General features: G+C 46.0%; 1 protein-coding gene across 2 annotated transcripts; it reads right to left on the bottom strand.

The window, feature by feature from the left end:
* Positions 1 to 354: 354 nt before the first annotated feature.
* LOC111840227 (integrin beta-1-like) lies at positions 355 to 25303 on the bottom strand. 2 transcript variants are annotated; one of them, XM_072710874.1, is made up of 16 exons: positions 25005 to 25303; positions 13816 to 13882; positions 13392 to 13477; positions 12244 to 12466; positions 11532 to 11702; positions 8934 to 9172; positions 8550 to 8705; positions 8184 to 8279; positions 7998 to 8087; positions 7193 to 7333; positions 6021 to 6223; positions 5598 to 5836; positions 4233 to 4455; positions 3631 to 3854; positions 2172 to 2338; positions 355 to 1251 (listed from the first exon to the last, which is right to left on the bottom strand). In XM_072710874.1, exons 2-16 carry the CDS (start codon positions 13880 to 13882, stop codon positions 1186 to 1188), a joined length of 2391 nt encoding a protein of 796 aa, XP_072566975.1. In that variant the 5' UTR covers positions 25005 to 25303; the 3' UTR covers positions 355 to 1185. The 2 variants fall into 2 exon arrangements, with proteins under 2 accessions (XP_072566975.1, XP_072566977.1); XM_072710876.1 differs by lacking the exon at positions 25005 to 25303 and adding an exon at positions 24668 to 24782.
* Between the last annotated feature and the right edge of the window lie 2492 nt (positions 25304 to 27795).

Raw genomic sequence — 27795 nt, 5'->3', positions numbered from 1 at the left:
ACAGAGGAGGTAAGGCTTCCCATCTTTCATCTTCCGCCCAATCCCCCTCTCCGCTGGAGTAAGGAGAGACACCGGCGACGCACCGGCCACGCAGAAGCACGACTGGATAACGTGCTGAGAAATGAGGATCATGTGAGGAAGTGTGTATTAGTGTGACTGCAGTATAGCGTAAGAGGCGCAGCGTCACAGAGCGTGCTCTGAACCTGCAGGCCGCGTGATGCGCTTTTCATTCAGAGCCGACCCCGTATTTAACACAGCAGGAGCCCCGCCTGGCGGCTCCTCGAGATTAAGTGGCCCTAATCGAGCACCAGTCAAACGTAACTGGGATTTCCATAACGACACAGAACTGCGACGTGAGTCACGCTGGTGCTTTATTTAATAAATAACTTCGGAAACAGGTTGGAAAAGGTGAACACAGAGGACACCAGGCAGGAAAAAAGGAGGTCTTTAGAACCAAGACTGTGGAGAATGCAGTTACAGGCACAGAGGTGATATCGAGGTATTTAAAAGCCGCTGTTCACAGAGCAGAAACACTGACGTGTCCTGGGCACTCTAATGGAAAGCGAGTAACATGTCAGCATCGTTAAAGCTTTCAGGATCCCAGGTAAAGCTCACTGACACTGACGGCCAATCAGTTGGTTCCCTGTACGTTTTGTGGTTCTGGAAAAGGCCCGAGATGGTTTATTCACCATGAAGCCACAATGTTTCACCCTGTTAATGCACTGGCATTGTGGAGGGGGGGGGGGGGTAGGATTTAGCCAGCATGCTTATCACACTGGAGCAATCTTAGAATACACCTCACTTATGATTTAACCTATTTACCTAGCTGGGCATTTTAATGAAGTGCTTTAGGGTAGGTGCCTCACTCGAGGGTCCAACAGCATGGCCCCAAATGGTACAGGAAGCATCCAAGAACCATCGGCTTTCAGATTAGCCCATAACTTTAGCCGCAGTCACTCTTGGGTCATAAGACAGTCCAAGGTACGATACCCTTGAAAAATGTCCAATTTACACATATTGTACAACACACAACTGATGCATTAAAAATATATTCTTTAAACATACTGTTAGGGTGGCTATGAATGCGTAACATACTGTATTGTGCCCCAAAAAGACAAGCAAGTAAATCAATCCCCCCCCCGCCCTTCTCAGTGCTCCTGTTAGCGTGCGGTGGAAGTAGGTCCGTCACTTGCCCTCGTATTTGGGATTGATGATGGTTGTCACGGCACTCTTGTAGATGGGATTCTCGCCCTAGAATGACACAGACAGGATGTTGGTGAGCCCGTCGCCTTGGTAACCCCTCACATCAGAGGCGGCTCTCTGCCCGACCGAATCGGTTATGAAATCCCACATAAAAACCCACATAATAAAGGAGGGTAATATTGTCAGAGGGATCTTTAAGTGCCGGAGGCTGATGTCATTATACTGCTAACATGGGCATCTCGCTTCTACCAACGATGGACTCAATCTCATACTGTGCCACTCCCCCCCCCCCCCCCGCCCCGGTTAGCCAATAAAACATCTGTGCCATACTTAAATCATTATGGAATCATTATGATATTGTTTCAGTCAGTCGTTTCTTATTACGGCTGTTTTGTAAGTGTTTTGGCATACAGCTCATTATGTATTAATTAATGCTCAACTTCTTACAACACTGAATTCTGCCACATGCACTTTCAGTCAGCATACCACCGTGGCCAGTTCTCTCTGGGTGACGTTTTCCAAGTAGGTAGGAGAAGCAAGAAAAAGCAGAGCACAAACACGCACGTACATATGTTTCTCTGCCTTTAACTCTCCACCGTACCTGTCACTCTAATGCACTATTAGTGATTGAGCACTAGGTGGCAGCACTATATCAAAAGACTTGTGGCAATCGGTGGCACTCCCAAAGGACTTTTCCCAGGTGGATGAGCAAATGGCTCAGTTTTCCAATGGTACCCATGCCAATGGCACCTACAAATAGGGGTCCGACAGGAAGAGGTGTAACTTAGCATGCAAGCCACACGTAAGCAGGTTTCCCATAATCCGTGTGTCTGTCCTGTACTACAAGCTGAAGTTTGAGAACCATCAAGGCTGGTTCCCAAAAGCTACATCGTGAGAAGCCTGACTCAGACTAGCTGGCCCATTATATTCCCCTGCACTACATTTCCCATGACCACCCCCCATCTCACCGAGTCCCATTTGGCGTTCAACTTCTCCTTCTCGAACTTGGCAAACTCCCGCCGGTCATGGATGACTGTGAGCAGCTTCCAAATCAACAGCAGGGCCAAGCCGATGAGCACGATGCCCACCACCACCCCCAGAACGATGGGGAGGATGTCAGGGGCCACCGGACACTCTGTCCAAGACAGCAAGGCATCATGGGATATGGGTCACATGGGTCCAAGACAGCAAGGCACCATGGGACATGGGTCACAGCCAAATGCCGCAACAACAGCCCCGCCAAACTCTTCTTTCAGGCAGCGTATCCTAAGTTCACTTAAATACAGAACTGGGGACAGGGCCCAAATTTCTATACAGACTTAGATCTGAATAAAAAATGAGATAATCAGCTCATCTTCAATGGGAATCACTTTAGACTGGTGACATAGATGTTTACGAATGTCAGAATTCCACAAACAGGTATTTTGTTGGTGTTAGCGGTATCGGCTGGTGTTAATGGTATCGGTTGGTGTTAATGGTATCGGTTGGTGTTAATGGTATCGGTTGGTGTTAGTGGTATCGGTTGTTGTTAGTGGTATCTTTTGGTGTTAGTGGTATCGGCTGGTGTTAATGGTTTTGGTTGGTGTTAGTGGTATCGGCTGGTGTTAATGGTACCGGCTGGTGTTAATGGTATCGGTTGGTGTTAATGGTATCGGTTGGTGTTAGTGGTATCGGTTGTTGTTAGCGGTATCGGTTGTTGTTAATGGTATTGGTTGGTGTTAATGGTATCTTTTGGTGTTAGTGGTATCGGCTGGTGTTAATGGTTTTGGTTGGTGTTAGTGGTATCGGCTGGTGTTAATGGTACCGGCTGGTGTTAATGGTATCGGTTGGTGTTAGTGGTATCGGTTGGTGTTAATGGTTTTCGTTGGTGTTAGTGGTATCGGCTGGTGTTAATGGTACCGGCTGGTGTTAATGGTATCGGTTGGTGTTAGTGGTATCGGTTGGTGATAGCGGTATGGGCTGGTGTTAATGGTATTGGTTGGTGTTAGTGGTATCGGCTAGTGTTAATGGTATTGGTTGGTGTTAGCGGTATTGGTTGTTAGTGGTATCTAATTGTCGTCCAGAAGCTAGCTCAGCCTTTGAGGGCATCATTACGGGGACTCTCAGAGCCCATTTGTACCGTTGGCCTAAGCAGCAGCCCAGGAGGCCGATTCGGCACAGCACTGAGACTACCAGAAGCTGCGGTACTGCCGCTGTGCTTTGCAGACCTTGTGGCGGGATCCAGCACCTCGCGGCCCATCCGAAGTGACACATCTCACCGCTCCGCTTCGCCAGGACTCCTGACTAATTTTAGCCGGGCGGTCACATTCGCCGCATGTCACAGGACTGGCGTCCGCTTCTGGCAGCCGGCTGCAGTTAGCCTGTCACACCGAACGGAAGCAGCTCCCTGGAGAAACGCGTCTTAGGTTCAGGAAGTGTGTCACTCACCTTGCTTCTTAGCCACATACACCATTTCCTGCGTGCCGTTGACGACCTCGTAGATGTAGTAGAACCAGCAGTCGTTTTCCGCCCGCTGCTTGCAGAGGAAGCGTTGCTCGGGGTCCGGCAACGACTTCTGGTCGTCCACGAGTTCCAGCACGAAGTATCCACACTCCTCACTGCAGTTCTTCTTCTTCTCCCCGGTGCCGAAGGCTCTGCACTCGACACAGTCCCTGCCGAGAAGCACGCCTCGTCATCATCCGGGTCCACACAGGTACCAAGTGAGCAAGCCGGCATTAACACGAACGCATGAGATTGGAATGTGGGTGTGGCTACAAAAGAAGGCGGGTCTAAAAAGACCCAGGCGGTGGACTTATATAACAACTAGGAGTCAGGCCATAATACATCTCTTATAGGCTTCTGCTTAGAAAATAAAGTATTATGGCCACCCCTTAGATCCGCCCCCGTGTAACGGTAGGGGCGGTTCTAGGGAGAGGGCGGTGCCAGGGATGGGAGTGGCCTGGGGAGGGGGCGGTGCCAGGGATGGGAGTGGCCTGGGGAGGGGGTGGTGCCAGGGATGGGAGTGGCCTGGGGAGGGGGCGGAACCTCACTTGTGCTCGATGCAGACATCGGGGCAGGTACGGCAGCTCTCACAGGTCCGCCCCTGGTATCTGTCGTCGGTGCACTTGCACACGCCGCACTCGCAGACACCACGGCCGTTGCAGATCTGCTGGTTGGGGGCCAGACAGGGCGTGGTGTCCAGCGGGCAGTCACACGCACTGCCCGTGTAGTTGGCGTCGCAGATGCACACGCGGCACTCGCAGCGGCCGTGTCCTAAGGAAAGGTCAAAGGTCACAACAAGATTTCAAAAGTGCAAAGATGTTCCAATATATGCTTTCATTTTCCATCCATCCATTTTCTGAAATCGCTCGCCCTATTCAAGGCAGGTAACAACCCAGGATGATGGGCCAACCCATCGCAGACATTTTCATTTTATATTTTCAAATTCTCCAGGATCTATCACTGCTTACTCACTGCAGAGTGAGCCTGGAGTTACCCCAGGCAGCACAGGGAACCAGACAAGGAATGACAGTCCATCACAGGAGACACACACACACACACACAGGTTTGTAATTATATTTCTCTATTTATTCCTACGGGGAAAACTCTAATCCCAACATAGTGCCACTGTACAATAAGGCTACCCTTATAAAGGGATTATGAATGGTTTATAAGCAGGTTATTAATTAGGTTGTAACACTTTGTAAATCATTAATAGACCATTATAAACAAGTTATACCACAGTTTCCTTCTTATTAATGAGTTATTACCATTTATAAGTGGCATAGGGAGCCTTATTGTAAGGTGGGGCCCCCAATATGACGACCTTAACCAGCCCTAACCTTACCCATAAGTAACAAAACAGAAGACTTTTGGCATTTTTAGTTTTATTTATTGCAGTCACAGATATTTCTATAATTGAGTTTCCCCTTGTGGAGACCGAAAAAAAAATGGTTCCCACAACATCAAAATAACACGTTTGTGTGGATCAAATGCAATATACAGATGCTCCTCTACTTACAAACTTTCAACTTATGAACTTCGAGACATACGGTACGAAGAGGACTGTAAGTCCAAATTGTGTTCATCGGGCTCCCGTTTCCTGTCCGCAACATCAATTTTTTTTTTCTGCGCGCCAATTCCAGGTAGTACGACTCCTGGCCGCTACTCCGGCCGCGCAGCAGTGTAGTGTACGTACTCCCAGCATCCTAGTGCTTAGTACTTGCGTATACCCTTAAAATGATGTTGAATAACGACTTACGAACATTTCAAGTTAAGAACGGCTGTTTAGAATGTATCTCGTTCGCAAGTAGAGCAATGTCTGTATACATAACCCACATCCAGACACACACACACACACAAACACACACACACACGCACACACACACAGGGTTCCACCATGCCTTGGGTCTCACCTCCACACAGCTTGTTTTCAGAGCGATCGCAGTTGAAGTTGTCACACTCGCAGTACTTCCCCGAGTAGCGCTCCTCCGGGTTCTGCCTCTTGTGACACACGCACGTTCCGCAGATGCAGTCCCCGTTGTTGCTGCAGATCTCGCTGCCATTGTTACGCCGACAGTTGACGTCCATATCCTTAGTGTCAACCTCGTCCGTGCTGCACTCGCATAGCTGGCCAATGCGACCTTCGTTGCACCTGGACGCCAGAGAGGCGACGGATGAAAATGCAGCACAAAGAGACCGCAATCAGTTTGAGCCAATTAAATAGCAGAATCTACACCCATGTGACAGAAAGAACTCGCATTAAAAAGGTTTGACCAATCAAATGCTAGACCGCCCTTGGCTAGCCAATCAGGATGCCTGGCACAGTAGAAGCCTACCTGCAGGCCCCACATTCGAACGTGCCGTTTCCGCCATGGCACCGCGGGCTGTTGGGCTCGCCGTGCTGCTGACAGGCACACTCACAGATGAAGCTAAGCAGGATCTCCACCTCCTCGTTGAAGCCCAGGGGCTTGATCTTGATGGAGTGCTTCTTGTTGTCCTTCAAGCATTCCTGTGCTGTGACACTGATGGTGAAAGTCACCTGGAAGATGAAATCTGCAAATGTCAGAATACATGAGCACATGTTTGTATGGTCAGTGTGACAATGAATTTGTAATTATGGCAGTCATGGGCATTTCCTGTGAAAGGTTTGCTCGAGGGGGGAGATGATGGACCTATATTTATGAAAAAAAAAAAAAATAGTACAGATCGTTGTCGACTTACGACCCATGCGACTTACGACCGATCAACTTACGACTAATCGACTTTACGACCCTTCCGAGACTGTAAATATGTGGCCACGACTGTACCTCGTCTGGCAGCGCTAGCGTTGCCCAGCGTCAGTGTATGACAGTTTCCACCTCAACAATGAACTAAGAGAATAGTGATAAAAAGGTTAAAAAACATCAAACAATATCACTTAAAGATGACATAATGTTATTATACGGTATGCTATACATACGATCAGGGGTGCACATAACTAGTGCCCAAGTATGCATTCACTGTATAAAACGTTACGCGCGGCAAAATTCTTGTCGTAGCAGCGCAAATGCGTATTTATTTTAAGTGGATTCGTGCTGTTATGACAAGGAATTACTGTGCATTTTAACCTTTATGTGGCTAATTCATACTTCATTCATTGCTACGCAATTTGTCATGTCAGCACAAATGCACATAAACAAAATACGTGTTTGTGCTGTTACGACAAGAACTCGCCGCGCGTTTCGCATTATGTGGCGAATGCGTACTTACGTACCAGTTACGTGCACCCCTGCATATGATCATTTTTGCATATAAAATAAAGGGCCGACCAGATCGAATTATGACCGGTCAGTCGGAACCAATTGCGATCGTAAATCGACAACGACCTGTATTTCTACAAATGAGTAGAATTATTCTAAATGGCTACTTGAATTAGTCAGCTTGGAATTTTTCAGCTCCAGTTTTAATTTAGTAGCTGAAGTTGAGCCAGCGTTGGGCAGACCGTGGCGTGACCTGACGATACACTCACCGCGTCCCCGATTGAGATATTTAGGCACTTCCTGCCATCCTCGCCCCTTCGGGCGATGCCATCCTTGCAGTGAGACATGTATGCCATGCTCACACCAGCTGGTAGCTTGCTGTTCTCCAGAATCACTTCCGATGATAAGGACTAGTACACAAACACAGATGTGTCAGCTACAGGCAACTCACGTAATCTATGATTAACTTAACATCAGTTAATATTGGCCAACGTCAGCTAATATCAGCCACTGTTAGCTATATGTTGGATAATATTGAAGATCGTGAACTACGATAAGCTAATAATGGCTAATGTTAGCTAAATTTGAGTAATATATAGGTTGAGAAATTAACCCAAAAAACAGGAATGTTGACCAGCAATGACGTTTGCTACCAGTCAAACCAACGATTGCCAGAGGGTCCCCCCAGCTTTTGTGGCCCCTGTTGGCCACAAATGGTTACTACACAAAATATTAAATAAACGTGTTCCTTATTTAGTAGATGCTGAAGCAGCATGTTCTTCTAACAATCTAGCTAGCTATAATCTTCTGAATGTATTGGCTGGTTATTTAGCTCATTTTCGAAACTTCTGTGGGGGCGTGGACTTTATGAGTGGGGCCCCCCAGTAACAACAAATTTGCACCCTGGTGGCGATTACAAAACACATCCATATTCGTCTACAAAGACGTTCGTCTGCCAACTAAACGAATCTACTGGTTCTTTAAATGCTGGCAGGCGACAGGAAGACGAGCCTCCGCGATTGGTGCACATCACCTGGGATTCTCAGGCGGTGCCGTGGGCGGAGCCGAACTCACATTGTAAGCGTCGATGATGAGCTGGATGACGTTGCTGGAATTGGACGACAAGGTCCCCACTGCAGCCTTGGGAATGAGGCTCCTCAGTTCCTGTTAAGGGAGGGGAACACATCACCGACGCTACGGGGGGGTGGGGGGTCACGGCCAGCCTCACACGCACGGTCTGAGAAGTTAAACCAAGACTACCTTGTAAATGGGCTGATAGTCCTGAGTGACGGCAAAGATGGTCTGGATGTTGTTCTCGCTCAGCTTCTGGACCAGATGTGCGATGGAGGGATAGTCCTGCAAACAAACCATGTTAAAACAGCTCCACCATCTCCACCATCTCCACAATACTCTATATTGTTAGGGAACCATATCCTGTCCATAAATCAGGACCCAGTAATAAAAGGTCTATTGCCATGGTGACCCAGAGAACCAATGGACAATTTACAAAGGCAAAACGCGACACAATAGGTTACTAGGGTGTCACCATGGAAACAGGCTCATTAGGTAGACGCATAGCAACAGGATGCCAGCAGTCGCCAAGCCCAGGGTCGGGTAGGGACGTACGTAGTAGTGGCTCATGCTGTAGATGTTGTCCTCCAGGTGGCACTTGCCGTCGTTGGGCAGCACGATGCCGCCCAGCTTGCCATCTCCAGCGAAGTGGAAGCCGGCGTCGGTGGAGAAGACCAGCAAGCGCGTCACGTTCCTCCAGCCGATATGTTCCTGCGAAACACAAGGAGGGAATAGAGGAGGTGTAGTTAAAGGACTGGGGAACCAGGACAACATGACAGGGAAGAGATTAGACAGACAAAATAAACACAACAAAATCGTCTTCTGGTATCATTTTACCCTGTAAGTACAGATTCATTAATACGACATTTTGAAGTGTCTTTTTTTTTTTTACTGATTTTTCTGTCAGGCATTTGATGAGGGCAGCCGCAAAGGACTCACCCCACAGACAGCCACCTGCATCATGGCGTCAAAGCCTCCCTCCGGGGAGTCCAGGTTGCCGGAGATCTGCTGCTCGCTCACCAGCCGGTTGAACTCCGTCCCGTTGCTGGTGAGGCTCAGCACGTTCTTGTAGCTGAAGGGGCTGGTGCAATGCTGGTGCAGAGAGCACGGGTTCTGCAGCATGGCCGGAGAGGTGCTGATGAAGGGCATGACCGTCTTTTCCACGAAGGAGCCGAAGCCTGCGGCCACAAGGGGGCGCCAGAACATTTGCAGGAGAAGGACCTGCCATGAAGCTGATGTGTGTTTTGAGAACTCACACTGTATTATAACGAAAAAAATGTCCTCCAATATCGGTACATGCCATTACTATTCAAGGAGTGGTTTGCTGTAATTCTTAGGAGAAAAAATATATATACCATATTTACAGAACAATCATGCATTTTGACATGGATCCATCCATCTTTGGTTGGCACTTATTCAGTTTAGGATGGCAGTGAGCCTGCATCTCAGTCAGCGTTGGGATATAAAGCGGGGGATTCCCTAGACAGGCTACCATTCAATCATAGCGCACAATCTCACAATAACAACATTTTACAGACTTTAATTCACCCATGCATGTCTTTGCAATGTGGTAGGAAACCCAGAATAAATTGACATAAACACAGGAAGTACATGGAGACTCAAGAGACACAAAACTTTTGGTATTTTTTTTGATTCATAGATTTTTTTTTTTTAATATATTTTATAAAACTGAGTTTACCCTTGTGCAGACTGAAAAAATGTCCCCATGAGGTCAAAATAACAGGTTTCCCCACAATGTACTACATACATGCCCACACACAAAGACACACACAGGTTTGTAACCACATAATTTCCTCAGGGATTAATAAAGTATTCTGATTATGATTGTAGTTATATCTTTGTGGGGACTCTCCATTCATTTCTATGGGGAAAACTCTAATCCCAACATGACGACCTTAACCCCTACCCAGCCCTAACTTTAACCATAAGAAACCAAACAAAACACGAGACTTTTGGCATTTTTAGTTTTTTGATCGCATTTGCAGATCTTTGTGGGGACCTGAAAAATGGTCCCCACAACGTCAAAATAACAGGCTTTTATTAAATTGTGAGGGACATTTGGTCCCCACAACGTAATATAAACATAATCCCCCCCCCACACACACACAAACACACACTCTCCATATTCTGGTGTTTATGTTATTGTCCAATAGGCCATTTGTGCATTATTAGCAACTCCATACCAAACAGCAAAGTAACAGTGTATGTTTGCTGGCTGGTGTCAATCAAAATGTTTAGTGTATTAAACCATTACGCCCAAATCAAGCCACGTGCTTCATTGAGCAGAAAAGTTGAGACTTTTTGCTCACTGTTTGGTACCTTCCCTTCAAAAATCCTCCTGCACCCCAGCCCACAATGTAATATAATGATCACTATACCCCCCCCCCCCCACACACACACACACAGAACTGGGGGTAGGATTCAAACAACAAACCAGAAGGTATGAGTCCATCGAGGCACTTTGCGCTCTTTATCGTGACATTCGCTGTGATGGAAAGCGGCCTCCTGTTCTCAGTTACGCATGAATCTTTGGTGGTATGAGATGCTACATTTATGTGAAAGTTGGCCGAATGTTCACCGGGAAGCATACAGTTGATTTCTCGCTTAGAATAGCAAGTAAAGCAATGCAACGGACAGACAGCAGTGCAGTGATCTTCTATCAGCCTGATTGCTGTAAGTGTTGGTGCCCCAATGTCAGCATCCATCTATTCACCCATTCGTTCATCTTCCATAGTGTTTACCCAGTGCAGGGTCGCCCAGAGCCTGAAGTTTACTCAGGAAACACTATGGGGAATCTGACTGGGATGCCAGCTGTCTACATCTATATTTAGTACCATTCTTATTACTTTTGAGAGAGGAGCAGTCATCACGCAGATTCTCAAGGCATATCATGCCAATAGTAGAAGAATGTTCCAAGAAATCTCCAGGAAAGAAGCTGGTGATTCTTATTAAACTGGAAAGGGTCGCGAAAAAAGGTTCTAAGGCTTTGGGGATCCCAAACGGCTGGAATGGAGGAAGTATGGAACAGTAATGAATCTTCCCCAGCAGTCCCTGTACTGCCAAAATCTATTAGAAAGCATTGTGACATCATCCACACAGTGGCAAAGGACTCTATGATAGCACTCCGGAATGTGGAATTGTCACTCGCTTGCCTGACGTTTGCCAGACTCAGACTTGAATTCTGGAACAGCATTCTTTTGAAAAGTTTTTGATGGAACATTGAGGTAGCAGACAGACCAGGGAGTTTGTCATTGTTTTTTTTTTTATACATAATGGTCAGCTTTGATTGAAGACCCGACCACAGAAATGCAACAAAAGACATTTCACAGTATTGTACTTTTCAGCGGGGATAGAATTATTTGCGACGCTCAGATATGTTTCGAAATCATTCCTCACCTCATCAACCAGATGCAGGGATAAATAACCCTAACCCTAACCCTAACCCTAACCCTAACCCTGCAAAGCAAACTCCAGTCTAAGAAGACAAGAGGATCTGGACCTGGCAGGAAAGCTCACCGATTCGGAAATCCGAGGTGATGTTCTTCATCTCTTCCATGAGGGCAGTCCCCAGCTTCTTGACATTTTGCAGGTCATCGTTCATGGAGTAAGAGAGGTCCATGAGGTAGTAGAGGTCAATGGGGTAGTCATCGGCTCGCTTGAAGGTCAAATCAAAGGACTGAGGTTCCCCTGAGAGGGCAGGGATTGACACACCAAGCAACCACGACAGTTAACAGGGAGCATCTTCTAACATCTGACACCTGGACTATATCAGTGACGTTTGAACAAATTTCTGAGAATAATCACGATTCACTTTTCGATATGAATATAAGAACCAAGCAATCCTTATGAAAATATGATCATTTACAATTCTGTTGAGTTCTTTAGCGTATTTTTTTAGTAACATCATCATACGATGACTATATTTTTATATGCAGCCATAATGCTGTCTTGATGAACATACTGACTAGAGCAGGGGTCTCCAACTCCGGTCCTGGAGAGCTGTCGTCCAGTAGGTTTTCTATCCTACCTGGCTTCTGATGAGCCACACCTGTTCTCAGGTAAATACCAGGAGCAGGTGTGGCTCATCAGAAGCCAAGTGGGACAGAAAACCTACTGGATAGTAGCTCTCCAGGACCGGAGTTGGAGACCTCTGGACTACAGAAAATTGACCCAGATTAGTCTGAATCCATTAGGACTGCTGAGGGTTAGTTGTGGAGATGGTCCATACCGATCCTCAGCTCCATGGAGAGCTTCTGCGGCTGGATCTGTGTTATCTCCTCAGGTCTCGGCCACGCTGTCCTGCTCTTGTGGCGGTTGGTGACAGGCTTGTTCACCTCAGTCTTCTGGCTGCCCCGTGGGTTCTCAATCATGGCTGCTGAGCAGTTTTTCCTCTTCAGGATCTCCAGCTCATCGCACCGGGACGAGGTTGGCTCTCCCTGCTTCAGGAAGTTCTGAGGAAGGGGAGATGAATGAACTGGCGCTGCCAGAACCAGACCTCAGAATTCGGCCTGTTTAAGATTTCCGCATTACTCGAGAGTGTGACATAATATTAAAAAGAATACTGAGATCTACACTGGATATAAAATGTGTGCACACCACTGATAAAATGGCAGGTTTTTACGATGTAAAAAAAAATGAGACCACGATAAATAAAGATTTCAAAACTTTACATCCAAAGCGTACATCCAAATCAACATAAGAATGGCTTCACCCGAAGAAAATGAAAGCTTTGGAATGGCCCAGCCAGAGCCCAGACCGAAATACAACTGAAAATCTGTTGGGTGACCTGAAGAAGGCTGTGCACAGGAGAGGCCCTCGCGATCTGACAGATTTGGAGCACTTATGCAAGGAAGAGCGGGCAAATATTGCCAAGTCTAGATGTGGCATGTTGATAGACTCCTACCCAAAAAGACTGAATGTAGTAGTTGAATCAAAAGGTGCTGCAACAAAGCATTAGATTAAGGGTGTGCACACTTATGCAACAAGCTTATTGTGCATTTCGTATTCTTTATCATTTCCCTCTGACAGATTTGTTTGTTTGAATTGAATTGTACAGGTTATAGGTCACATTAAAGGTGGGAAAAGTCTTGAAATTATTTTTTCTTCACAAAGAGCGGGCATTTTAACAGGGTTGTGTACACTTTTTATAACCACTGTGTTGTTTCCATCCATCCATCCCTCCATCCATCCATCCATCCATCTATCTATCCATTAAAATGCTAAATTTGATCACAATGCACTGCAATTGAGCTGCGATGTTACAGTAGTCTAGGCGCACAGAGAAGGAAAGTGGGACAGAGAAAGGGAGGCAGGACAGAGGGAAGGAGAGAAGGAGGGATGAATAGAGGGAGAGAGGGAGCAGGGCGGCATTCTCACAGGGTCTGAGCACCAGGCGCAGTTCTCCCCCGTCTGTATACACTCCCCACAGGACTTGGCGTCAGCGTGGACACACTTGCTTCCCTCTGAGGGAAAGAGGAGAGCCAGAGGGGGGGGGGAGGGGTTTGGTAAGCTACACCGGGGACACTAAAGCTCACCAATAAAGCTGTACCACCGGGGAGACCGGAACCGAAATGGGCCCCATCGCCTAAGGGGGGAACCTCCGCAGGATATGATGTCATTACTGTATGAGCCTCCCACCCATGCTAACCCAGGAAGCCTCTCTGCCATGTGCCTGACCATGGGGGTCTGACTCCAGGACCTTACTGTAGCAAAGGCCCAACAGACAGCAGTTTTACATTGTACTGTGTGGTGGAGAGGCTAACGGCTAACATAGGGACATAGGGGCAGTTGGAAGGCTTACCTTGTTGGGCGCTGCTGGCACAAATGACAGCAATGAAGACCAATACATGAGGCAGCCTCGTGGACATCTAAATAGACAAATAAAATCCGAATAAAACCACAATTCAGAAGCAACCTCACAGTCCCAGCATGACATCACGTTGAGACGCCTCTCTCCAAGTCTATCGTTACAAATCAACAGTAAAAGCTTCCGAACAAGCCGGCTTTCTTATGATCCCAACTACTGTCATTTGTTTGAAAGGCTGATGACACCAAATTGTGCATAAATACCAAAATGCAGCTATGCATTAAGCCAAATACAGACAGATGGACGGACAGACAGATGGACAGACAGACAGATGGACGGACAGACAGAGATGGACGGACAGACAGACAGATGGACGGACAGACAGAGATGGACGGACAGGCAGACAAATGGACGGACAGACAGATGGACGGACAGACAGAGATGGACGAACAGACAGAGATGGACGTTCAGGCAGACAGATGGATGGACAGACGGACGGACGGACAGACAGATGGATAGATAAATGTAGGATTGCTGAACACACCACTGTAAGACTTGTCTTTGAATGGCTGCTGTAAGATGCTTTGAGAATGTATCACCCACCACTGGACTCTTGCCCATCCCTCAGTCAAATGCTCAGTTACATTTCTAGGAGAGTTGGTGACTTGGGACGATTCTCACCCCATGGGCCGCGACCAAAATTTGGGTTGTGACAAGTTCTGAAAGGGTCGTGAGGAGGAGTTGGAAATGTAAGCATTTTAAAACCAGCGAGCTCCTACGCTGATCCACGATCAGATTTCCCAGCCCCAATCCTAGAATTAACCTATATAAACAGGTCTTGGGTCTGCAAATGCTTAGCGCAAAAGTAGTGAAAATTCAACCAATCCAAGAAGCCAAACCACAGATGTTTCATTTAAAATTCACTGGCACACCCAATCAGTTTTGTGCCATAGACATACATTGACTGGCGTAAATCGCAGAATGCGCTGTGTGCTTGACCATAGTGTTAATTTAAACCTAGACTTGATACAGTGTCATGACTGAGAAGCCATGGTATAAAATTGGGTTACGGTGCAAAAAAGGGGATACCACTGCTACAAATCATGCCACAGTTGTCCGGTCAGCGGGAGATGTGAGCTCAGATTGGCCCTCCAATCAGGATGTTTACTTTATTGCTGCTAAGCCACTCCCTGGCTGCGTCGGTCACATGTTTCAGATCGTGTGCTCTGTGTGCAGTGTTTCCTGCCAAAGGGCACCAAGTTTTCATCACGAAACCATTTCTTTGGGACTATCCAGGATTCCCGCCCGTCGCCAGATGCTTGAGTGCCCGACGAAGAGAAACTCGCCAGAAAAGGAAACCGTACCCATATACTTTACAATACACAATTCTACATCTTATATACATTTTATTTCATTCAGAGCTTAAAATCACTTAGCAGAGGACACTAGCAAGCCTAGGATGTTTATTGTGGGCTTCTTGAACTGACGTGAGACTGATCAATCTCCAATTCCCTAATTCGGTCTGGAGAAGCCAACTAATCTAGCTTTTCCAGAAATCCTGCAATTATCCAATGACAGACTCTTCATTTTTACTAGATTCCCCTTTATTAAAATCTGATGAATATGTTGACTTATGGTTTTCACACCAACGTGATTTGTTAACCATGTATATGCAATGTATGCCTTCTATATTCTAATTTCTCTTCCCATTACACTTTCAGATGAGCATATTTTAACACGCCTTGGATTCCTCGACATGTATGTAACAATTGTACTACCTTGTAAATAATCTGTAGGGTGTGCAAACTACCACAACAGTTTCGATGTAGCTAATTTTAGGTTTATAATGGAATAATACAGATTTGAGCATGAGAGTCTGAAAGCACGAGTGTCATGTCAGATGCGTGAGAGTTGGCAACTTTGCCATGGTGGCGGTAACGCCGTGGAGCCGTCAACCCAATTGCGTTCCAGTGACAGGCGACGCTGCGAAAGGAGTGAAAATGCATTAAACAGAAAGTGCTGGTGAACTCAGTTACTGTGACAGTGGGACACAAATAAAATACATGAAGCCTCTCTGGCAGAGTGAGGGCCACAGGAAAGATGCCTGCACTTTTCCAGCTTAGACCAAAGTTCCACAGAGGAGACGGAAATAATCTCCAGTGCTTCTATGAGACGTGGATGGGTAGAATTTACAGAATACCCACAATCCTCTTGGGTCTGGTTGGGCAGTAAATGGTCCTGGATGTCGTGGTTTGCATTAGAAAGACGCAGGATGGATTCCCAGACAGAAAAAAGCCTGCAGGAATATGGCCATTGGGTTCAGTCTCTGTATTTGGCCTGAGCAAAGTATGTCTGGACGTGACCAGAACCGACCTCACTCTGAACACGAGGACGAACACTTAACCTCGAGACTGGGACCAAAAGCCGCCCTGAGGAATATGACTGTTTGTGCTGAGGGCAGAGATAATATTCGACAGGGTCCCTCAGTGTTGTTGGTATTCGCTGAACTTTTAATATAATGGGGCATGAAAGACACTTCCCGTTCAAAATAAAAGGCAGAGCAGCAGGATCGCATGTGTTGACTCTGACCTTGGCAGCTGGAGCTGGTGCGCTGGGTGGGGTAGCTTAACAAGCAGCTGCTCAGTTCCCCGCAGCCATTAAATGATAGTTATCTTCAGCAGCATAAGGAGGAAGGTGAAGGGCAGGGTTACTGCCCACCCACTCACTGATAACAGTTAATAACGGTCTACAGCCCCTCGCGGCCTCTGCGCTCTTATCCGGCACCTTCACTTACAAGGGCCTGCATTCATCATCCACATTTTAACACACGAGGGAGATGAATTCTGTCCCCCTATAGCAGGGGATGGCAATTAATTATCCCAGGGGGCCATATGACAAAAGCGGGACTATTGTGGACGGCCGGACCAATAGGCTGAGCTCAATTCTGCTCGACATTAATTATATCTCTTTATAAAAAGCGGTAAATTGTATGGTTTTGTTTAGCTGCTACTGGTTAGAGTAGGTGTTACAATTAGACGAACGTGGAGGAGGCACAGTAAAAATGCCAATTATACATCACTCTTTAATCAACATCAACAAAATGTGCGTTTTTGAAGTACATGTATTTCAAAGGCCAGCATCAATTTTATACAGAAAAACAATATGTGCTATTGCTATTTTGTTTGTATTCTAATTACACCATTTTCTTTTCAGTTCTTTTTCCTTTTTCAGTGACAGAAATCTAGTCGAAGTCTCGTATTGCTCTGCGTGTTTAATTAGTCTCGTAATGACGATTTAAATTGTAATCCTTAGACACAGCGATCTGTACTCCACCAAGTAAGCACACAGCATTACCTTTGACTTCTGCAGTCTGTATCAATCTTTTTTGTTTAATGTGAGCTGACATTCTTGAGGACTATAACAGCTAACTCGCACTTCTCCTAAACGTCTGCTCACCAAAACAATAGCATTATAAAAACCGCGAATTAAGGTGCATCCTTTCGCTCGTATGCATGCACGCACGCACGCACAAATGAAAAGAAATTAGAAGAAGCAGTCACCTTTAAAACAAAAGCAACTCAATTGTTTTGCGTGCATGATGTACACTTATTTATACCCGATTCCTGATTTCCTGTTGACCTCACGCGGGCCGGTCAGGGGCAGCCAAAGAAGTGGAAGTGGTCTGCGGGCTGTACAATGACCCGGTCTGCCCTTTACCGTAATATACACAAAAGCTCCAATGTTTTCTAATATGCAACGAAATGCACGCAGTATTAATTAAGCAGTTATAAGCAGTAAAAACATGCACTATTTCAAGTTAGCAAAATGAATAGTAGTTTCCTCGTTCAGAATTATTGCTCTGCGTTTTTCTTATGCTCAACCACAGCCTTAGCTACTAAATAAAAGCAGAACGAACGTAACAGTAGTTCCGTCTACTTATCGACAGATAAATAATAAGAGTTTCTATAACAACGATCACATTTCCAGGTATCTGCAGAGCCCCCTGCTGGAGACACAAGTGAAGCTGCGGAGCTCGTGTTCTGACAGAGGGCACTGACGCTCCTCTAAAGGCCGTACTATGGTAAACCGCGCAAGGAACTTCTAAGGAACGATTAATTGACTTTAGCTAACAGCTCGACTACCGGGGCTGAGAAATAGGAGAAGGCTATTTAACTGAATTGGGGAAAATGATGACATTTTTAAATAAATATCAGACTGCACATGCACGCTATGCTGCGATACAGCTGGTCTTCTTCCAACCAATGACCAATCATCACCATTCCTCATTTCCCTCTTTTTTTCTGGGAAGGAACATGGTGGCGACATGCCAAGCAGGTCAGACCAAATCACAGGTTCTGGATCGTTCTGAGGAATCCCTAGACGGCCCCAATCCTCGGCACGTCCTTTGATTGCCCTGGGGCCCCCCTCCATTGGGCCAAGCCCGGAACAGCTCCTTCCAGAACCATCTAGATGGCATCCTTATAAAATGCCTGAACCACCTTAGCTGACTCCTCTCGATCTGCAGGAGAAGAAGCTCCATTTCGAGGTTCCTATTAGATCTGCGAACTCCTCGCCAAATCACTGAGAGAGTCCAGCAAACCCTATGAAGTAACCTCATACCTCATAGGTGAGGATACCAAAGCGATCTGTATGTTTCAGGTTCCGTCTCCTGTGAATAAGATCCTGAGATGTCTTCAACATCTCTGGACAGACTATTCCACCCCTGTAACCTTTCCAATAACTTTCTAACAAGTTCAGATACAGAGATAGACTCTGGTCCACCAGGAGATCCCAACACTGCCTCGTACCCACTGGGTCCCGGGGCACTTAATATTGTATAAGTGACTTATAATGAATTGATCACTAAACATACAGCTGTAAAAAAAAGAAAAAAAAAAGAGATGCATGAATTTTTGATCACTGCTAATCCAAATTGCAGGAGGGACATTACTACATTCTGGGCCCCCGGGCAACATGTCATCCTGGGTTCCTCCACCCAATTTGATCTATATATTTAAATATTCCACGGCCTCTGGTCAGTGTTGGGCTCCCTGAATATGCCATGGGATCCGGACCTCTACTGCACCCCTGGTGGCTGTATCTGGAATTACTCCTAAGCCTTACGCTTTTAATATACTGTCTTGTTGTATTAGATAGACCGCCGCAAATGTTCAAATAAAACTCTGCAAATCAAATTCTGCAAAATAAAGTTATGGTTGACCTTGGTGGTGGCTTTCCACACTGACTGAGCCTGTTGTCTAGAATGAATTATTACGGCATGGCTGAGACTCAGGCATGAGGCGCAGAGGTCATAAAGCACACGGGTTGTTCATTGGGCTCTTCCTGCATATCTTTCCCTCCTGTAACCCAGACCTGCGACCAGCAGGCCACTAAATCTGTGTCATGTGACGCTGGGCAGAAAGGGCGGGCCTTCCACGTTCAAATGCCTGCCATTGGTCGGTTTTGTGCGGCCGTCCGGCAGATATTTGGATGGCCAACAGGAAGGACCCCAATTCCCGGCTCACTCTCGACGGTGACAATTTTTCAGTGACCCGGCATTTGCGGAGGTCGATTGTACACATAGGCGTAAATTATGGAGGGGTTTGGGGGGGAGGGTTGTATGTAATCAGAACTGACTAATACAAACCTCCCCCCCCCAAATAATCATATCGTCATGATGAATGGGTGGGGACCTCAACCCCCCCAATGTTTAACCTAAAGTTACGCCCTTGGTCGTACCGGACGCTCTAGGCTACTGCGCTCCGGTGATAAGAACCAGTCACAGGCTGGTACAGCTGTGCCAACAGCCACATCCTGTTAGGCTTCCAGAAGCAACATGCACAGCCAGCTGAGAAACCGCACAGTCACAGACCTCTTTAATCAACAGGGGGAATCCCAACGTTCCTCGGCGCCGTGTGAGGAACTGGCTTCGAAGTGAGGAGGCGTCGGCCGTTGAGCGAATCGATGGGGCGAATCGGCTGCCCGAGCTTTCGGCAGCCTGGGAAAGGGCGCGCGTCTGAGAAGGAGACTCTGGCTACCAGTGAAGAGGTCTTTAGGTGGGCGGTAATCTCTCAGCGGGGAACGTCACGTCCAACAACTTCACAGGGAGCATACGATGAACAATAAGGTCATCCAGATAATGCTTAATAACGGTCCACATGCCCTTGTGGCTCCCCTGATGGAAGTACTCCTCCATCCGGACAACGGGCATTTATGCTTAAAGGGGATAAACGACAAATCATGGCTAAATGAAAATAATTTTAAATGGGGCCTCATTGTTTTTCTTGTCTGACAAACCTTCTCTAAACCTTAAAAAAAAAAACAGAAATAATAACTGCTGACCTTCACTGGGACAATGCATGACCAAAAGCAGTAAGAAATGCTCAGACTGGTTCTCTTTATGGTTTCACTGACATAACAAGAGTAAATAAAAACTTAAAGTGACATAATACTCCCTAGTATATATATTCTTGGTGGCATTGAATTTGAAGCAATTAATTATCATTGTTGACACGGCAACACATGTCCTCTGCATTTAACCCAAATGTGACATCATGACATAGCAGGGGGCAGCTAATTCAGCACCCGAGGAGCAGGGCTTGGGAGCGGTACCTTGCTCAGGGTACCTCAGTGATGCCAGCTGTTCGGGGATTCGAACCTGCGATCTTTCAATTACAAGGGTGCTTCCCTAACCATTAAGCCACCACTGCTCACTCCAATTTGACCCCTTTTGCATTTCCTCAGTACCATTCTTGATATCTCTGCCATTTTTTTTGTCTGTATGACTGCACAGGAAACATTGATCCTCGCTGATTGAGGGTCTCAAACGACCCGTGTGAGCGTACGGCCGTGTTCACAGGGACACGCGGGTCACGGCCTCTTTCGGAGGTCCTGAAACGCCACTGCTCCACGTCGCTGGCTGTGTCCCATCTGCTCGGAAGTGCCGCTCTTGTGCTGGAATTGTAAACAGGGGCGACAGGAACACTGAACAGGCTGCCAGTGTGTTTATCGCGTGCATAAACAGCGGCATCTTCAGGACTTAGTTTGGTCACGCCATGTAGCCAGGAAAACACCACGTCAAGGACCCTCTAATCAGGAGCGACCTGCAAACACCGTCCGACAGTTATTTAGTGCCACGGTTCCTGTTTCAACAGATTCATTAATAATAGGACAATGGCAAATTTTAGGATATCATTTGCAGTCAAGGGCTTAACTTTGGGGTGAACATTGGGGGGTTGGAGGTATCCACCCAATTTGTGATTATTTAGGCGGGGTTGTATTGGCCAGTTTTTATTACTGGGGGGGGGGGGGGGTTACAATCCCCAATCTCCCTGTAATTTACGCCCTTGTTTGCAGTAATATATTTAATCACTGTTTCAGAAAAACAATGTCTTCCTCAGCTCTGATTAGATAATGTGTCTCTGCATTCCTATCCAACTCCCTCAAGATCTAGATCAAGATATCTTCGGTTTCATTTAAGTACGCTCGAAGAGTCTAAAAGAAAACCGAAAATACTTTTTAAATTATCTACACGTGTAAAAAATGTCTTAGCGTTCCCTTCAGCAACTCAGATTTTAAGTGCTAAGGCTGACAGTATTCTCGCATTCCCGTAACTTTGGTCTGGTTTGTTTGAAAGCTTCGGGTGTCAAATCCAGGACCACAGGATTGTTTCAATGGAAGCCTCTGCTGATGCTGTTGCACATCTGCTCAGAGTCAGGACACCATCCTCTCCTTTTATAGCTGCATTGCAGAAAAGCAACACAACGTGCTTTAGGAACATCTAGGAAAGGAATTCAGCAGGCCGTGAATGATTAATTGGCATTAACTTATGCTTTATGAGCTGGGAATAGAAGATTCATTTAGTCTACGGAGAGAGGATCCCACTGAGAGACAAATAAAAAGGATGTTTTGAGGAAATGTAGTTTTAAAATACTGGATTACAGACACACACTAAGATGAGGCGAGGCTAGCCTTCTTCCCTAGCCATGAATTTAGTATCAACTCAATCAAAAATGAACAACGCCGGCATTTTATTTAATCAAATTCGGCACAGGTTGACATGTCTTAACGTGCCTTTGATTGTCCTTTCCTTCAACTGCTTGATGAACTTACTCTTGGCCAATGTAGAAGCACACATCTCACCAACAAGATCACAGAGGAGGCACACCTGCGAAAGCCATGCAGTTAGTACTCTCTCTCTCTCACACACACTCTCTCTCTCTCTCTCACACTCTCTCTCTCACACACACACACACAGAAATGACAATAATTCTGGATGCAAGGTGATTATCTGATATGCAGGTCTCTTTCTAAAAACCAAAACAAGCCACCAGACATGGCACATGGATGAAGAAGTGATCATCAGGAACGCCTTTGAGTGAGAACCCAGAAGCTCCTAGAATGAAAACCTGGTCAAAACCAGAAACCTGCTACACTTCCTCAACACAGTAACAGCCAATGCCACCCAGTCATGTCTGCAGAGACCTCCCTGTGGTATCTACCAGGGGAGTCCTGTCCGGTCTCTATACCTCCCTGTGGTATCTACCAGGGGAGTCCTGTCCGGTCTCTATACCTCCCTGTGGTATCTACCAGGGGAGTCCTGTCCGGTCTCTATACCTGCCTGTGGTATCTACCAGGGGAGTCCAGTCCGGTCTCTATACCTCCCTGTGGTACCTACCAGGGGAGTCCTGTCCGGTCTCTATACCTCCCTGTGGTATCTACCAGGGGAGTCCTGTCCGGTCTCTATACCTCCCTGTGGTATCTACCAGGGGAGTCCTGTCCGGTCCCTATTCTATCCATGGGGCTGCATCTTGCTGCCTTGACGCTCAGGGTTATATTCGACACAGTACTGGGCTGCCTAAGATTCTCCATTCCAGCAAAACACAAAACCAGCTGCTTGCGGTTTGCGTAGAGTTTTGCTAATAGCGTTTTCATTCTCATGGCTACCGACATGAAGCCCCAGGGGATCGTAATGTCACAGAGACTATAACGGGAACACAGGAAGGTCCAGTGAGCACGTTCCTGAAAACGGCACCTGCACCAGAACACAGACGGGGCAGATGCAACACCCTTCAGTTAGTTACGGTTAACGAAATACAGAATGTGGAAGAAGTTCTTTTCTTTTTGTGACTGGCTGTATAGGTAGTAGGGATGGCAGGTTCCTTGTTTGGCTGGCATGACCTCAAGGTCTCTATGTGCATAGTGGCACTGAGCTGTATGCTTGGCTGTAAACAACCTACAAATAAACTTATATACTGTGTACGGTGCAGAAGTCTTAGGCAGTCAATGGAAATGTTTAAAGCTATTTATCTGGGTAGTAAGTGTACATTTGCTCAGAACAAAAAACACAATTTAACATTACAACATATGCAAATTAACAGTAGCATAGCAACAAGTAGTAAACATTCTTCTGCACTGATAAGTTACTCCCAGTGGTATTTCATACATTTTTATATTATTTCAGGTTGGGTTTCAGGGTCTGTTTAAACAGTACAGGGTGATGGGGGTAGGTCCCCATCCCAGAGGTACACCCTGAACAGGATGCCAACAGGGCACACGCACACACACACGCACACAGACAGTCATGTAATCATATCTTTGTGGGGACCGCTCATTCATTTCTATGGGAAAAATGTTAATGCTAACTATGACAACCTTAACCCCTACCCAGTCCTAACCATAAGCATAAGTAACCAAACAATATATGAGTTTTTGCATTTTTAGTTTTTTCATTGCAATCAGGAAACCGGTCCCCATAAGGTAAAAAAAATGGGTATTCATCACGTTGTTGGGATATTTGATCCCCACAAGGTAAGGTACACCTGGACTACACGTACACACACACACACACGTTTGTAATTATGTCTGTGGGGACAAAACACGAGACTCTTGGCGTTTTCTAGTTTTCTGATTGTATTCAGAGATCTTTGTGGGGACCTGGAAAATGGTCCCCACCACATCAAAATAACAGGTTTTTATTGCAACGTGGGGAACATTTGGTAAGATAAGATCAACACCCAGTGGGTGACTGATATATATATTTAGATACACTCGTGACCAGCATTATCACAGTCCCCCCAGTGCATTCGCTAGAGACATATTGGCTCAAAGCAAAGCTGGTTATGACACTACAGCACCAGTACCTGACAGTGTCACCTAGATATAACTTTATTTGACTGCAATTCAGGTTTAATTTCATACACAGCCTCCACAGATGCATCCAAAGGTATTTCGACGAAGTGCAGCAAGAGATTTCAGGAGTAAATAATGGGTCACAAAACAGACAAGTACTACCCTGCAATGCCAAACCAGCCGATTATTGTCAGGAATCAAATACACCTGACAAAAATTTATATAAGCACATCAGGAAACACTGAAACATTCCCAATTATACCGAATGATTAGTGTCCACGATAAAACATTCGATACTCAACAACTGTAATCTGGGTCTGGATTCACTGTGATGCTGCTGCTAAAATAAAATCGAGATTATGCGTTCGTTTCCCACTCAATTCACATCACGACAAGAATGAGGGCCACTGTACTCAAAACCTTCGGCAAAATTTTAGTTTCAATAATCATTAACTACCCCTACTGGCCTCTATAAACAATGTGCAGCTATTTTGGTCCCCCTTAGTCGGTTCAAAGATTTTAAGCGAAAATGTCGCCGTAAGGTCGCGTATTTTGCCGATACTACGGCGATCGTAATTTCTTTTCGAAATGCTCGCATCAGGAAATACGCACGTGCGTTCACCTCCATCTCCAGGCTTCCGCTGCACGCATGGTGAAAGTAAAATGTCCCATTTAGGGCAAACACTGCTGTATGGGAATAGAGACGCACACTAACCTGGAGCTCATACCCACGCAGGCGAATTTAGCATCGGTCGTAATATCTGCTGGTTTGATTTAGTCTGTTTTATTGCTTGATAAATAAGGAACCAACAAACAAGTAATAATCCACAGAAACACAATGTAATGTGATGCGTCAAGAACACCTGTTGTACTTTAACCCCCAACTGACAGGCGTCTGCTTTGCATATAGTGAAAGTAACTTACAACCCGCAGAAAGCTTTACAGTCACTTTAAAATTTTAAGTCATGTCTTAGTCTATGAAATGTCATCACTGATATGTACGAATGAACTAACAGAGAGAAGCGAAATCAGTTGTTCTGTGTTTTACTCACCTTATAACGATTCCAGCAAAACTCACCGGTGATTTTATTGCCTAAAATTCATAAATTCTACAAAGTGCTCGTGAGTTCTTTTTAACCGCAGTAATGTAGTTTGGTTACAGAACTATTAAGTACTTGCTATTAGATTGGGGGGAAACTGCCTTCGATTCTCTCCACTGCATAACATTTTCTATATTAGATATAAAAATTTAAATGAAGCTATGATTACAGACAGCGCGCCGTTAGTGGAGTTGAGTCTGCGATCGCACTGCAGCAAAGCAGAAGCGCAAACCGACCCGCCCCGACAGGAAATGTAAATCACATCCTAACGAAGCGGGGCGCCGCCAGCCCGATCTCCGTGCTGCTGTGCCGCTATGGCAAGTCCTTTGCACTTTAATTCATTTCCAGAGGATGTCACAAATTGAGTTCTAATTAGTTACAATGCAAATTCATGACATAACTCTTGAAATTAAATTGTAACTATATTTATAATTATAAACTGTATTTCTGATATCAGGAATTCAGTTGTAACTATAGTTATAGGCCTAATTTAATTTTAATAGTTAAAATACCAATTTCTGGAATCATGGATTCAGTTTTAACTAGTCAAAATGCCAATTGTTGATATCAGAAATAAAATTTTAACTAGTTGAAAATCCAATTTCTGATATCAGGAATTAAATTGTAGCTATAGCTATAACTAAAACCTAATTATAACTATACAATATTTACAATTGAATTCCTGATATCAGAAATGGGCATTTTGACTAGATACAACATAATTATAACTAGTTACAGTTGAATTCCTGATATCCGAAATTGTCCTTTGAATTAGTACAAATTCCAACTCCCTTTGAAATGAATGAGAAAAACGTTTTGAATCTCGCTAGTTGAAATAGAATCCCGATATCAAGAATTTGGATTCTAATTAGTTAGAATTAGACGAGCGGTATCCTTTAGAAACGAATTAAAGCTAAAACGGCTTGTCATAGTGCGAGTTCACACTTAACAAGAACTGGCTCAAAGTTCAGTTCACATAGATTAAAATGAACTAGTTCACGGTCATAGCAAAATTTTTGGATTTTGCGCCAATTTCACAGTCCCTATGCTGGGGAGGGGTGTGGCTAAACCTCTGTGCTTGTGATCAGATGGTTGCTGGTTCAAGTCCAGCCTCAGCACATCTGCAGCGCTTTGCACAAAACCCGTACTCTGTGACTGTGACTCTTTATACTCAACTGGTTGGTTGAAACAAAATCTTGGTCTGGATTTGTACTCTCTGGACCTGAAATCTCCACCTCTTTTATTTTAATTATAAAATTACCAAAAAATCCTTATCTGGGAAATGAAAGGGGCCATGCTGGGCAGGGGTGTGGCTAAACCTCTGTGCTTGTGATCAGATGGTTGCTGGTTCAAGCCCAGCCTCAGCACATCTGCAGCTCTTTGCACAAAACCCGTGACCCCCCCAGCTCCCTCAGCACAGCAGTGAGTGGCTACCCCCCCTTCACATCCAGTTTGCTCTCACCTCAGGAGAGCAAGATGAGGGAGATGAAATAAAGTGAAAGCTATTGTTATATCCTAATGTGAGCTTTATAATATAATACTTTTAGAGGAGCACAAGTTAGTTAACTGTGTTTTCAAACAAGCTTTTCTGACTTTATTCCCCAGATGCACTGTCTGCTGAATTTGATTTGAAAATAAATTTGAATGTCGATAAGATGGCGGCTCCGAGGGAAAAAACTTGTCAAAACATGCATTGAACCGTGGGTGTCTATTAGAAGACATGTAATAAACGATTCTTAGGGGTGCAATGGAACTGTAATATGACATTTTATTCAAAAGAACAAGTGTCAAGTCGTTAAATCAAAATATTTTAGACTAAAAGAATCAAGTTCAGCTTCAAAACATCTCACATGAATCAGCCTAAATTCATTTATGAAAGATTAGTAAATGTTGAACAGACAGGCTGTCACGTCTCGGCAGGCAGGTGAGCAGGGAAGCAGACGAGAGCAGCCAGGAAGTCCGGTAAAGGGGTTTTATTGCACGAACGACGAACAGGCACGGACATCCACGGACAATACAATGACGGATCTGAGGTAACGTACTCAGACGCGGACTAAATACAGAAGACAAGCTAGACATAACAGGACTCAGGTGATCACAATCAGGGCTGAACACGAGGTAACGAGGTGGGCGTGGCACACATCAGGAGCGGACGGAGCGGATCATGACAGAACCCCCCCCCCAAAGGCGCGCACACCGGGCGCGCCCGAGAGGAGGCGACGGACGGGACGAGACCGGGGAACAGGACCTGGAAGACAAAAGCAAAAACATCAACGAGACACTGGAAACAGGACAGACACACAGAACAGGAACAAGGACCAACAGAAAGACAGGACCTGACAAAGAACAGGAAACGCAGACAGGCAGACAGAGAAAGGAGACACAGAGGGGACAGAAAACGGAGGAACAGGACGAGGAGTGAACACAGGAGACACTGAGGGATGAGGAGCAAAAACCGGAGGGACAAAGGGACCAGGAGGGAACGGAGGAGACACAGAGGGACGAGGAGCAAAAACAGGTGGGACGGAGGGAAAGGGAGGAGGAACCAGGGGAGCCCGAAGGAACCCAGGCGGGCGACGGGCAGCGGCCGGAGGCGCCGCAGGCGAGAGGGAGGAGGGAGCAGGAGGGGACCACCCAGGGGCCAAGGGAACGGGACGAGGGAGTGACGGAGGGGACACGGAGGGAGCAGGAGGGAACACCAGTGCAGGCAGGCAGGAGGGGGAAGCCGCGGCAGGCGGAGGCG

This window comes from Paramormyrops kingsleyae, chromosome 4, assembly GCF_048594095.1.
Source record: "Paramormyrops kingsleyae isolate MSU_618 chromosome 4, PKINGS_0.4, whole genome shotgun sequence".
NCBI lineage: Eukaryota > Metazoa > Chordata > Actinopteri > Osteoglossiformes > Mormyridae > Paramormyrops > Paramormyrops kingsleyae.
The sequence above is the reverse complement of the archived record's forward strand: the minus strand, read 5'-3'. Positions and strand labels throughout refer to the sequence as shown.